The sequence below is a fragment of the Pongo abelii genome, chromosome 5 (genome assembly GCF_028885655.2).
Source record: "Pongo abelii isolate AG06213 chromosome 5, NHGRI_mPonAbe1-v2.0_pri, whole genome shotgun sequence".
In the NCBI taxonomy this organism is placed as follows: domain Eukaryota; kingdom Metazoa; phylum Chordata; class Mammalia; order Primates; family Hominidae; genus Pongo; species Pongo abelii.
This window is the reverse complement of record NC_071990.2, coordinates 24,889,709-24,903,316: the sequence shown is the minus strand read 5'-3', so window position 1 is coordinate 24,903,316 and position 13,608 is coordinate 24,889,709. Positions and strand designations below refer to the sequence as shown.

Genomic DNA, 13,608 nt, shown 5'->3' with positions numbered 1-13,608 from the left:
GCTCACTACAGCCTTGAACTCCTGCCATTTCCCTCTTTTATTCGTATCGAGGGTCTTGAAGGTTAACTATCAAACCATAGGTTTACCCCTTACCAAAACCACATATTCCAAGACTTAAATGGGTGATCACAACTTAAAGTGTCCTTCCTCTCGGGCATGTTTGCATTATAACAATGCTTCAATAGGGATGAAATGCTAAAGATGACCTTGGTGTATATCCACCTCTGGAAATGGGAGCTTTGGAGGGGGTTGATGACAAGTGGCACTTCTGGGACAGTCACCTTGTTCCTTTTGTACTGGAGGCTAGTCCCTGTGTAGCTGCCCAGTTGTGGATTGAGGCTTATTTCCTCCCCTTTTGGCTGCTCACCCTCAAGTGAGTAGAGGCCAAAAGGCAAGCCAGAGAGAGGTTTTCAAAAGCCAAAGCCCAGGCTCTAACTATTTAGGTCTAGTATAGTTAAGAGCTAGTTACTGTTACTGCTTTTGTTCTTGCTGTAATAACCTATACTGCATATCTTTGTTTCCTTTAAGAGTGTTAAACCGGCCGGGCACAGTGGCTCACGCCTGTAATCCAGCACTTTGGGAGGCCGAGGCGGGAGAATCACCTGAGGTCAGGAGTTTCAGACCAGCCTGACCAACATGGAGAAACCCCATCTCTACTAAAAATACAAAAAATTAGCTGGGCATAGTGGAGCATGCCTGTAATCCCAGCTACTCGGGAGGCTGAGGCAGGAGAAGCGCTTGAACCCAGGAGGCAGAGGTTGCAGTGAGCCGAGATTGCACCATTGCACTCCAGCCTGGGCAACAAGAGCAAAACTCCATCTCAAAAAAAAAAAAAGAGTGTTAAACTGACTGGGCGCGGTGGCTCACACCTGTAATCCCAGAACTTTGGGAGGCTGAGGAGGGCAGATCATCTGAGGTCAAGAGTTCAAGACCAGCCTGGCCAACATAGAGAAACCCCATCTGTACTAAAAATACAAAACTTAGCCGGGTGTGGTGGCAGGCGCCTATAATCCCAGCTACTCAGGAGGCTGAGGCGGGCATATGGCTTGAACCTGGGAGGCAGAGTTTGCAGTAAGCTGAGATGGAGCCACTGTACTCCAGGCTAGGCTACCAAGAGAGACTCTCTCGAAAAAAAAAAAAGAAAAGAAAAAAGAGTGTTAAACCATACGTCCACACAAAAAAACCTTGTACACAGATGTTCATAGCAGCATTATTCATAATAACCAAAAAGTAGAAACAATCTGAAGGTTCATCAACTGGTGAATAAATAAAATGTGGTCTAGCCATATAATGGAATATTTTTTGGCCATAAAAAGAAATGCAATCCTAATACATCCTTCAACCTAGATGAGGCTTGAAGATATTATGCCAAATGAAAGAGCAAGACAAGAAGGCCACATATTGTGTGAATTCATTTATATGAAATGTCCAAAGTAGGCAAATCCATAGAGATGGAGAGTAGATTAGTGGTTCCCAGGGACTGGAGAGAAAGGGTCTTGGGAATGACTACTAATGGGTACAGGATTTCTTTTTGGGGTAATGAAAATGTTCTGAAATCAGTTGAAGGGGATGATTTGTGAATATACTAAAAACCACTGAATTATACATGCTGAAGTCTAAATATTATGGTATGTAAATTATATTTTCAATTTTTTTTAATGGAGTTGTCCTATAAAACTGAGAAAACAGGGGCTGTGTGCAGTGGCTCACGCCTGTAATCCCAGCACTTTGGGAGGCCAAGGCGGGCGGATCACGAGGTCAGGAGTTTGAGACCAGTCTGGCCAACATGGTGAAACCCTGTCTCTACTAAAAATACAAAAATTAGCTGGGCATGGTGGTGGGTACCTGTAATCCCAGCTACTGGGGAGGCTGAGGCAGGAGAATGGCTTGAACCCAGGAGGAAGAGGTTGCAGTGAGCCGAGATCATACCACTGCACTCCAGCCTAGGTGACAGAGCAAGACTCTGTCTCAAAAAAAAAAAAACTGAGAAGACAGGATGTGTTTAATCCCAACTATCAGTGACTACAGCAGAACAATGTGGCATTTTATGAGTAGTCATGTCATTAAGTGGTTGATGACACTTTCAAGCTGGTTCATCTAGGGTCTCACTAAGGACAGATTACTATTCCAGATGCTAAAGGAGTTAAATAAGAAAAGGAAAAAAAAAAAAAAAGTCTTCATCCTTAAGGAGCTTCAATATAAATGGTGTCACTATGGTATTTTTCTCTTAAAAACAAATATACGAATACACAGATATATGTGAGAATAAAAATAATGTTATAGCTATACTAATTGAGGGCTTACTTTGTGCCAGGCCTTGTTTTCTGTTCTTTACGTGTGTTATAGCATTGAAGGTTCACAAACCCCTGTAAGTGGGTCTTATTATTACAACCATTTTGCAGATTGGCAGACCGAAGCATGCGAAGTAACCTGCCCAAAATCACATGTTAGGTAGTTGAAGTACATACTAGAAATATAAATACTTATAAAATTAGACACATATAAATAATGACAGTTAATTTAAGAAACAAGGAAAATGTAAGTTATAGGAAATCAGAGAGGAGAAAAACAGAAAATTGGTCACATAATGGTTGGTGAAATGGGTCCTGGGCCTTGGACAAATTTGAGAGGTCATCAAAAATGAGGCCTGTCAGGGAGGAGAGGAGAGCATGTGGAATTATCTGTGGGGGTGCAGGGGGTGGTCACAGCCACTGGGTACATTGAGTATGGCAGGAAAAGAGGGCAGTTAGGGAGAGAGTGGGGAGCTACCTGGCTTAGGGTATTGAAAAGCCCGTAGTGAGGAGTTCTAGTTTGATGCTAGGCAAAGAAAAGGGAGTCACTCTACTATTGCAAGAGAGGGGAGGGGGGCTGCTCATGACTGACGTAATGCATGCTGGAGGAAGGGGATCCCTCATCGTTAGGCACGGGGAGTAGAATGCTGTGGTGATGGCCCAGTAGGAAATTGAGACCTCCAACAAGACCTGAGGCCATGGAAAAGGGATACATCTAAGAAATATCATCATATAGCCCAGGCACAGTGGCTCATGCCTGTAATCCCAGCACTTTGGAAGGCTGAGGCAGGAGGATGGCTTGGGCTCAGGAGTTCGAGACCAGTCTAGGCAACATGGCAAAACCCCGTTTCTACAAAAAACATTAAAAAACAATTAAGCCGGGCATGGTGGCACATGTCTGTAGTACCAGCTACTTGGGAGGCTGAGGTGGGAGGATCACCTGAGCCCAGGAGGTTGAGGCTGTAGTGAGCTGTGATCACGCCACTGCACTCCAGCCTGGGTGACACAGTAAGACCCTGTCTCATAAAAATAAAACAAATGGCAGAGTAATACCATTTATTGATTCAACAGATACACATTAGTATGGTGATCTGACTTGTGTTATGATTTTAAAAATAAAAGTAAGCCAGGCGTGGTGGCTCACGTCTGTAATCCCAGCACTTTGGGAGGCCCAGGTGGGTGGATCACCTGAGGTCAGGAGTTCAAAACCAGCCTTGACCAACGTGGTGAAACCCTGTCTCCACTAAAAATACAAAAATTAGCTGGGCATCATAGCATCCGCCTGTAATCCCAGCTACTAGGGAGGCTGAGGCAGGAGAATCGCTTGAACCCGGGAGGCAGAGGTTGCAGTGAGCCAAGTTTGTGCCATTGCACTCCAGCCTGGGCAACAAGAGTGAAACTCCATCTCAATAAATAAATAAATAAATAAATAAATAAATAAATAAATAAAAATAGAAAATAAAATTCAGACAAATAGCAAGAAATGCACACTATAGCCCAACAAAATCAAAAGTTAGTCCTCTTTCCACCCTCAATTCTCTTCAAGAGTAATTAGGTTTCCTATGAACCAATATGACATATAGTGATTCTTATTAATTTGAATTAATGTTAAGTACTACACATCTTATCAACCATTTAGGAAGAAATTAGCTTGGTAAAAATAAGACAATTGGCCAGGCGCGGTGGCTCACGCCTGTAATCCCAGCACTTTGGGAGGCTGAGGAGGGTGGATCACTAGGTCAGGAGAACGAGACCATCCTGGCTAACATGGTGAAACCCTGTCTCTACTAAAAAAAATACAAAAAATTAGTCAGGTGTGGTGGCAGATGCCTGTAGTCCCAGCTACACAGGAGGCTGAGGCAGGAGAATGGCGTGAACCAGGGAGGCAGAGCTTGCAGTGAGTTGAGATCACGCCACTGCACTCCAGCCTGGGCAACAGAGTGAGACTCTGTCTCCAAAAAAAAAAAAGCCAGAACCGTAACTCTCTATCTCCCAATTTTATTTAATAAATTGATCCCTTATATTCTCCTAGAGTCATGGACTCTAGGAGAATATTTCAAATCTTGTAATGACACATGAGACATGGGGCAGAAGCTTGCAGGCCTTTATGATGGGACATAAAGAAAGGGATTAACACCTTAAAAGAAAAAGTTAATGATCTGGGATCAAAAACAGCTCTGAGAAATTTTGCCTTCCTCGTTACTTGGTTTAAAAAATTACCTTTAGGTGGCCAATAAAAGCCCACAGTCATTATGTTACTCAATAAGATCCCTTATGTTCTCCTAGAGTCATAGTAGATCTAGGAGAACATAAGGGATCAATTTATTGAATAAATGACTCTTTTAATTAATATGAATTTCAGTGGCTTTTTTTTTTCCTTGCTCTGAAGGTAGTGCAAAATGCTATAGTTTGTCTCAGAGAGTAAGAATGAGGTATACCTCTTAAACTACAAACAAACCAAAATGCCTTCACGAGGTCCCTCCTTCTCTTTCAGGCCTTGCTCTATTACTGTGAAGCACTAACAAAGACAAACCTCCAGCTCCAGAAAGCAGCTTGCCTGGCCCTGAAAATCCTTGAGGTAAAGCCCAGCCTTGGAGCTCCCCTGGCAGCTCAGCTTGGAGCCAGGCTAAGCCGAGTGTATATAACAGCTTTTCTCTCATGTTTGAAATTACTTTTTTAGCAGTATTTCTTGTCTTCTTTGCACCGTATGTTAGTTTTAGTATTTTTCTCCCTTAAACAGTAATTACATGTGACATTGTTTTGTTAAAGTCAATAAGTGGCAGAAAGCATCCATGTTTTGCACTAGCCCAAGGGAACCAGTTTGCCTTTAGGTCAGTATTAGAAAAGTATATCTTATTGGCCGGCACAGTGGCTCATGCCTGTAATCCCAGCATTTTGGGAGGCTGAGGCCGGTGGATCACCTGAGGTCAGGAGTTTGAGACCAACCTGGCCAACGTGGTGAAACCTCATCTCTACAAAAATACAAAAATTAGTTGGGCATGATGGCAGGTGCCTGTAATCCCAGCTACTCAGGAGGCTAAGGAGGGAGAATTGCTTGAACCCAGGAGGTTGCAGTGAGCCAAGATTGTGCCATTGCACTCCAGCCTGGGTGGCAGAGCCAGACTCTGTCTCAAAAAAAAAAAAAAAAGAGAGAAGAAAAAACGAAAGTATATCTTATCTTAAAAGGGAGATGAGATGTATGGTAATTTCACTCATTTTTATTGTGAACAACAAAAAGCAAGGACAAATAAGATTTGAAAAGAAGTACTAAAATTCAGTATGCCACTGAATTCCCAGATCCTTCCCGCAAGCTCTCTTTATTAAGTAGAGAACCAGTTTTGATTGTCATAAGGAGGTGTCGTGAGCAGGGAGAGAGCTAGAATGTAAACAAGTATGAAAAGAATGGGAACTCCTGACATGGATGTTTCCCTTTCAATGGCAAGATGTAATGTTTGACCTACTTTCATCACAAAAAAATAAGACAAATCAGTCTTGAGAAAAGAATGAGAGAAGGCCAGGTGCAGTGGCTCATGCCTGTAATCCCAGCACTTTGGAAGGCTGAGGCGGGCGGATCACTTGAGGTCAGGAGATCGAGACCAGCCTGGCCAACATGATGAAACCCCGTCTGTACTAAAAGTACAAAAAAATTAGCCAGGCGTGGTGGCACACACCTGTAATCCCAGCTACTGGGGAGGCTGAGGCAGGAGAATCGCTTGAATCCAGGAGACAGAGGTTTCAGTGAGCCGAGATTGCACCACTGCACTCCAACCTGGGCGACAGAGACTCCATCTCAAAAAAAAAAAAAAAAAAAAGAATGAGAGAAGGCCACACCTTAGAACTTGCCAAAATCTTGGAAAAGAGGCAGGGACCTGCAGGCCGGATAAAGAAAGGGATTAATACCTCAAAAGAAAAAGTTAATGGCCTGGCCTGTGATCAAAAACAGCTCTAGGGCCAGGCATGGTGGCTCATGCCTGTAATCCCAGCACTTTGGGAGGCTGAGGCCGGTGGATCACCTGAGGTCAGGAGTTTGAGATCAGCCTGGCCAACATGGTGAAACCTCATCCTTACTGAAAACACAAAAATTAGCCAAGCATGGTGGCACTCACCTGTAATCCCAGCTACTCAGGAGGCTGAGGCAGGGGAATCGCTTGAACCCAGGAGACAGAAGTTGCAGTGAGCCAAGATCACGCCGCTGTACTCCAGCCTGGGTGACTGAATGAGACTCTGTCTCAAAGAAAAAAAAAAAGAAACAGCTGTAGGAAATTTTGCCTTGTTACTTGGTTAAAAAAAATTACCTTCAGGTGCCCAAATAGAAAGCCCACAGTGATTGCTGTTTGGGTGCTTTCCTGATATCCAGTGATATATCAGTGATGGATGTCTGTCATACAGACAAAGTAAATAAAGACATAAGGATACAGTGATCTGCATGGGTTTTCATACTCTGAATCCACTAGACTGTAAATTCTTGAGGACCAAAACCATGTCTGGTTCACTGTGGAATCTCTCATGCCTTATGAATAGTCTGGTTCATGGAGTGCTCAATAAATATTTGTGGAACAAACAAATAGAAGAATTGTCATTAATGGCCTTTACCTCCTCCGCTATTTTAGCATATAAACTAAATAGTAAGAATTTTTAAATTAGAGCTATTTTGGAATCAGTGAGATTCAGTGGAAAGAACCAGGGAAAATGGATTCTATTCTGGAAAAGCAAGCTAGTCACTTCACTCCTCTAGACCAGGAGTGTGCTGTGGAATGAGGAATTTAGCTGATCATCAGAATTCCTGAAAGTAAGAACTCTGGGCCCCATCCCAGGAAATTCTGATATAGTGCATGCGGAGTGCCACCCAGGAATATTTACTTTTAAGAGATTCAGACACTCAGCTAGGTTTGACCCCACAGGTAAGGTGGCTTTTAGCATTCCTACCAGCTGGCCGGGCACAGTGGCTTACACCTGTAATCCCACCACGTTAGGAGGCCAAGGCAGAAGAATTCGACTAGCCTGGGCAACACAGTGAGACCTCATCTGTACCAAAGGTTAAAAATTAAAAATCAGTCCTGGCTACTCAGGAGGCTGAGGCAGGAGAATTGCTTGAGCCCAGGAGGTCAAGGCTGCAGTGAGCTATGATCGCTCTATTGCACTCCAGCCTGGGCAACAAAGTGAGGCTAAAGTTCCCACCCGTTGTGAAATGCCAAGTCTCCTGGAACTCTAGACCTAAATGTCAAAACATGATTTAACCTATTTTTCCCCTATAGGCTACTGAAAGCATTAAAATGCTGGTGACATTGTGTCAATCTGATACTGAAGAAATCAGAAATGTGGCCTCAGAAACCCTCTTGTCTCTGGGTGAGTTTTATTGTTGTTGTTTACATGATTGTTCGCTTCTGGCACTCTCTAAGGGATGTTCCCTTTTAGATGTTCCCTTCTCCAGTAAAGAGAAGTTTCATGTACCCTGTTTTAGCAGTTTCCCCGCTGTAGGCTGTCTTCTCACACACAGAGTAGAAAGAACTGATCAGTGTCCATCTCACCCCAACTCCTTGTTCTGTCTGGATGCTGAGAGTGAAGTATATTGTCTGGAGCCTTTCTATATGGATTGATCAGTATGTGTACTATTTAGAATCAAGAACACAGAAGTCAAACCATAAAGCAAAGGCAATAGGAATCCAGGCTGTGTTGCCAGGTGGGGTTGACACTCCCTGGAGGACAGAAATTGGGTGAGGTACCAGAGATGCATCCCAGGGAATGCTGTAAAGCCCCAGGTATCTCAGCCTCACTCTGACTCCCAGGTTAACCTCTCACTGCCCTGTGGCCTCTGCCCATCTGAGCCCTGATACCTAAGAAAAGAATTGGAGTACTTATTTTATTCTGAAATATCCAGATAATCCTTCCTCTTCACTTTATTTTATGAAGGTTCATGCCTAGCACGCATTATACATTTATTCTTTTTTGGGGACTTGGGAGGGTGGGGAAAGCCTTTCTTAACTCTGTATTAAAAAGTATAAATAGCTGGGCTTGGTGGCTCACCCCTGTAACCCCAGCACTTTGGGAGGCCAAGATGAGTGGATCACTTGAGGTCAAGAGTTCAAGACCAGCCTGGCCAACATGATGAAACCGTGTATCTACTAAAAATACAAAAATTAGCCAGGTATTGTGGGGTGCACCTGTAGTCCCAGCTACTTGAGAGGCTGAGGTAGGAGAATCACTTGAACCCAGGAAACAGAGGTTGCAGTGAGCTGAGATCATGCCACTGTACTCCAGCCTGGGTGACAGAGCAAGACTCTGTCTCAAAAAAAAAAAAAAGAAAAAAGTATAAATAATTATTATAAATAATTTTACTTCAACAACACAGTCTTAAAGTATAAAAACTATGCTCCTAGAAATCCTCAGACATAATCCAATCAATACTGCAGCTTAGAAAAAAGCCACCCTTGTTTAGTGATAGTAACTTAACAACATGAAGAAGAATCTCATGGCATTTATAATCACTGTGAAAATCCCATTTATTGTTAGGCCCTCTTTCTTACAATTATGGGTTTAACAAGGCTTCATTCTGCTATTGAATATATGATTTCTTCCACAGAAATCTTAGCCAGTATATATGTGTTTAAAGGATAAAAGTTATTCCTTATGATTGTATTAGGCATAGAAATTATTTAATTCTCTAAAAATGTACCAAGGTATTATTAGTTTAAACTCCTTTATCCCTTCGTATTCTAAAATAACCAGAAGGTAAGCCAGGCGCTTATAAAGCATAGCCAACGAAGCTTCTATTTCCAGTGTAACATAAGGAAGCTGATCCCTACAGAATGTGCCTCGGGCCTCACCGGAGCTGTGCAAACAGCAGCATCTCCAGAAGCCATCACCATACCTGCTTCACCATAGCTCTTCATGCACACTGCTCACATCAGCCCCGGGCCCTCTCACACCACCAGTGTGCAGTGCTCAACACTGGCTGCACATTCGCCAGGGAAGCTTAAACAATCTACTCCCAAAGATTCTGCTTTCATTGGTCTAAGTGTTCCTTGGCATCAGGATTTTTTAAGGATTTTTTGAAGCCTCCCAGGTGATTCTAATATAAAGTTTGAGAACCCCCTGAAGTCAATATTATGAATCTTCTTTGACCCTAATACACAAATACTGGCACATTTTTCTCTTACACAACTGACTGAATTAATATAGTGAGAATAGTATTTTCAATACGAATTGATAAAATGCCCTATGACAAAGGGCAGAAGGTCATTGTGGGCACTTAAAGGACTCAGGGCTGCAAGTATTTACCAACCAGTATGGAATGATTTCAATATTTTAACCTAGAGCTGTCCAATAGATCTCTCCGTGGTGATGGGATTGTTCTATATGTGCACTGTCCAGTATGACCGCAGTCATCCTAAATGGCTGTTGGGCTGTTCACCTTCGCCACCATGATTTAGGAACTGAAGTTTTAAGTTTACTCAATTTTGAGGACAGCTGCTCCTTGAATTACAATGGGGTTACATCCCAATAAACTCAATGTAAGTTGAAAATACTGTTAAGTCAAAAATGCACTTAGTACATCTTACCTGCAGAACATCATAGCTTAGCCTAGCCTACCTTAAACATGGAGTCTCGCTCTATCACCCAGGCTGGAGTGCAATGATGCAATCTCGTCTCATTGCAACCTCTGCCCCCGAGTTCAAGCGATTCTCCTGCCTCAGCCTCCCAAGTAGCTGGGACTACAGGCAGATTCCACCACACCCAGCTAACTTCTTTTTTGTATTTTTTTGTAGAGATGGGGTTTCACTATTTTGATCAGGCTAGTCTCAAACTCATGACCTCAAGTGATCCACTCACTTTGGCGTCCCAAAGTTCTGGGATTACAGGTGTGAGCCACCACACCCAGCTGAACTTCTGATTAGGCACAACTATTTCCATGTTTGTCTCACTTGCATTACATGTATGAAAGCCTGCTTCTTATCACTTGTCTTTGCACTTTATTTTCTCATTTTCTAATCATTTTTTAAAGTAGAAAAATAGAACAAAACATTAAAATTATTTGCAAATGCATCCTAACTGTTCAAGGTGATGTTACAGACAAAACTGAACTAGCTGGTGGCTGGTAGAAGGCATCTCTGTATGTTTACATAGTAAAGAGTAATTTTTAGCTGAAGTTTGAAAGCCTAAGATTGATTTTACCACATATCATTTAGATGTATCAATATATAATGTATACAAGTAAAAGTTATGTAAAAGTTCGATGCATTAAAGTCAAGGATCAGCCATATTGAAATCCCTAATGTACTTAAAATATAATCCATACAATTGCTCTAAAATAAATCTATTATATGAAATCATCAACATCAAATGGCCATAAGACTTCTACTCTGTTTCATACCCTGGCATTCTTTTGGTCTCTGGCATTAATTAGCTCAAAAGTTCTTGGTTGTTCTAAGCATTACCTAGAAAACAATGACATAATTAGGAATAACAAAAGATAAGTTTTCCTCACCAAAAGTTAACATAGCATATTATAGCAACCCATCCCTAAACAATTGGCACTATGTTACTTTGAGTAATGAATAAAAATGTTAAGTTTGAATCGGTATTCATGTTTAATGTTCTATATTTAGGAGAAGATGGGCGGCTGGCATATGAACAATTGGATAAATTTCCTCGAGACTGTGTTAAAGTCGGAGGTCGTCATGGAACTGAAGTTGCCACAGCCTTTTAATTACAGGTTAACTGCCTAACAGCTGTCTTAATATCTGGCCCTTTTCATCAAGATGGTGCTGTGGTTTGGGCTGGAAATTGTTTAGAGCCTGAGAGACACGACAACTGAAATAAAAATGTAGGCCGGGTGCAGTGGCTCATGCCTGTAATCCCAGTACTTTGGGAGGCCAACGCAGGAGAATTGCTTAAGCCCAGGACGTTCAAGACCAACCTGAGCAACATAGCAAGGCCCTGTCTCTACAAAAAAAATAGTTTAATTAGTCGGGCGTGGTGGCATGCACCTGTAGTCCCAGCTACTTGGGAGGCTAAGGTGGGAGGATTGCTTGAGCCCAGAAGATTCAGGCTGCAGTGAGCCGTAATTGCACCACTGCACTCCAGACTGGGTGACAGAGCAAAACCCTGTCTCAAAAAACAAAACAACAACAACAACAACAAAAACATGTTATAGAAAGAATTCAGAGTCTCGTTTCACAGTACCTATCTACTTTTCCTTTGGCCAATATAGAATAGGGCTATGGTATAATTCAATAGATTACGTCGTCGATTGTGTCTGATAATACTCAGTGAAAGAGTCCATCTTATCTTAATATGTATGAAATTTAAAAATAGCCATCTTTGTACTTTTTTGCAAGTTTCTCTATAAGCTTGAAATAGTCATGTGATACTTCGACAAACATCATATGCCTTGCAGTTTTTCTCGGTCGTGTTCTCAGGGTTGAGTAGTCCCCTTAGCTACCTAACTTTACTTTCAATACAAAGCACAGAAAAGAATACCTTCAAATAAAAGTTTGCCTGCAGAACCTGGCAAAATGACCCACTGTGAGAGTTTAGATATTTTAATTTTATGTGCTCCCAGCTACTCCGGAGTCTGAGGTGGGAGGATCACTTGAGGCAGAGGTCGCAGTAAGCGGAGATTGCACCGCTGCACTCCAGCCCATGTGACAGAGGAATAAGAGCCAGTCTCAAAAAAAAAAACAAAAAAAACCAAAACAAACAAAAAAACTCCCACAGTTTATTTTGTTTCTTTTCCCCATCCTGAAAATTCCAAAATCATGTGTCCATTATGGAAAAAAGATAAGTAAATGACTAAGAACTACCTTAAGATTATGCCTATACACTTAAACAAAAAACTCAAAGCTTATGCTTTTTTTTTTTAAATTAATGAGAGCTATTTTTTATGATATTCTTACTGTAGGGGTATTTTGCTGCTAAGACAAATCAAAACCAAAAGCTGTAGATTCACAAACCTGTGATGCTCTTTGAGGTGGAGGAACCTAGAAGTCGGAGAAATCCTAATGGAGTAGGAATGGAGGGACATTTAAAGTGGTCCCTCCTTCTGTAAAAATGACCATGGGATTAGAAAGAAGAAGGACATCCTGAGGGGTGGTTACTGCCCCCAGGGAAATCACTCACTGGTAGGATTCCCTGGCCAAATAGTTCAAACATCAGGTCCCATTATTGCTTCAGTATCAGAGATGCAAGTTCATTAAGCAAAGTACAAGACCATTCAGTAGCTCTTATTAAAATATCTTTTCTTCCTCTAAAGAGTGTACAAGGTGGGGTATGCCAAGGTATCAAAACAATATATGTGAGTGTAATTTAAACTGTGGAATATCAACTGTACTATGGACGTGTTTGTATCATTTAGATGTCATTTTAAATATTTACATTTTAGCAAGACTTTTAAAAAGGACTCATTTCATTTCAAAGTGCAAATTGTTTGCCAGGCTTCTGGCAAATGGTTCAACTGTGAAGTTATAATGTACATATCTGTATATTTATAAATATTATATATATTCATATATCCTTCACTTTAAAGGTACATTGTACAGTCTGTAGTTAGTAGGTATAGCCTATAGCTTATGTTAAATGGTTGAAATGGTTCTTTTTATAGAAAGTCAAACACAGATGTTACAGGATTTTGTGTTTGGTTTGTCATTTTTTTTAATTTTTTTTTTGACTATTGCATGAGTAATTAATTCCAGATCTTTTGTATTCACTTCTGTATTTTATGTTTGGTTGAGGGGGTGCTTTTAGTTTTGTGGCATTTGTATTCATTGATCTTTCAGTCATGTAAGTTAAAATAAAAATTATTTTTGAATTACTAGCGTCATGTGCAGTCTGATATTATTTTTTTTCACATGGCCTTTCTGAGTTGGTATTTACAGAACACACTGTGCCTCATTTTCACCTTTATTTTATTTTATTTATGTATTTTGAGACGGAATTTTGCTCTTGTTGCCCCGGCTGGAGTGCAATGGTGCAATCTCGGCTCACCGCAACCTCCGCCTCCGGAGTTCAAGCGATTCTCCCACCTCAGCCTCTCGAGTAGCTGGAATTGCAGGCATGCGCCACCACGCCCGGCTAATTTTGTATTTTTAGTAGAGATGGGGTTTCTCCATGTTGATCAGCTGGTCTCGGACTCCCAACCTCAGGTGATCTGCCCGCCTCGCCCTCCCAAAGTGCTGAGATTACAGGTGTGAGCCACCACAGCTGGCAATTTTATTTTCAATTTGAAATTCCTTTATCTCTGAATAGAGATAATAAATCTCAGTTTGTTGTAAAGCTAATTGGAGAGAAAACAGCTAAGTTTCACTGTTGTGGTATCTAT

General features: G+C 41.6%; 1 protein-coding gene across 7 annotated transcripts in view; it reads left to right on the top strand.

Annotated features, from left to right (window-relative positions):
• Positions 1-13,106, top strand: part of RIPOR2 (RHO family interacting cell polarization regulator 2) — a 235,190-nt gene extending 222,084 nt beyond the window's left edge. For 6 of the 7 annotated variants that reach the window (XM_054557299.2, XM_054557293.2, XM_002816491.6 and 3 more), the window contains 3 exons: positions 4,786-4,869; positions 7,547-7,637; positions 10,898-13,106. In XM_054557299.2, the coding sequence (XP_054413274.2) occupies positions 4,786-4,869; positions 7,547-7,637; positions 10,898-10,998 (276 nt within the window). In that variant the 3' untranslated portion in view covers positions 10,999-13,106. Of the gene's footprint in view, positions 1-528; positions 1,585-4,785; positions 4,870-7,546; positions 7,638-10,897 lie in introns of those variants that run through there. The other variant, XM_054557297.2, reaches the window with a different exon arrangement.
• The last annotated feature ends 502 nt before the right edge of the window (positions 13,107-13,608 follow it).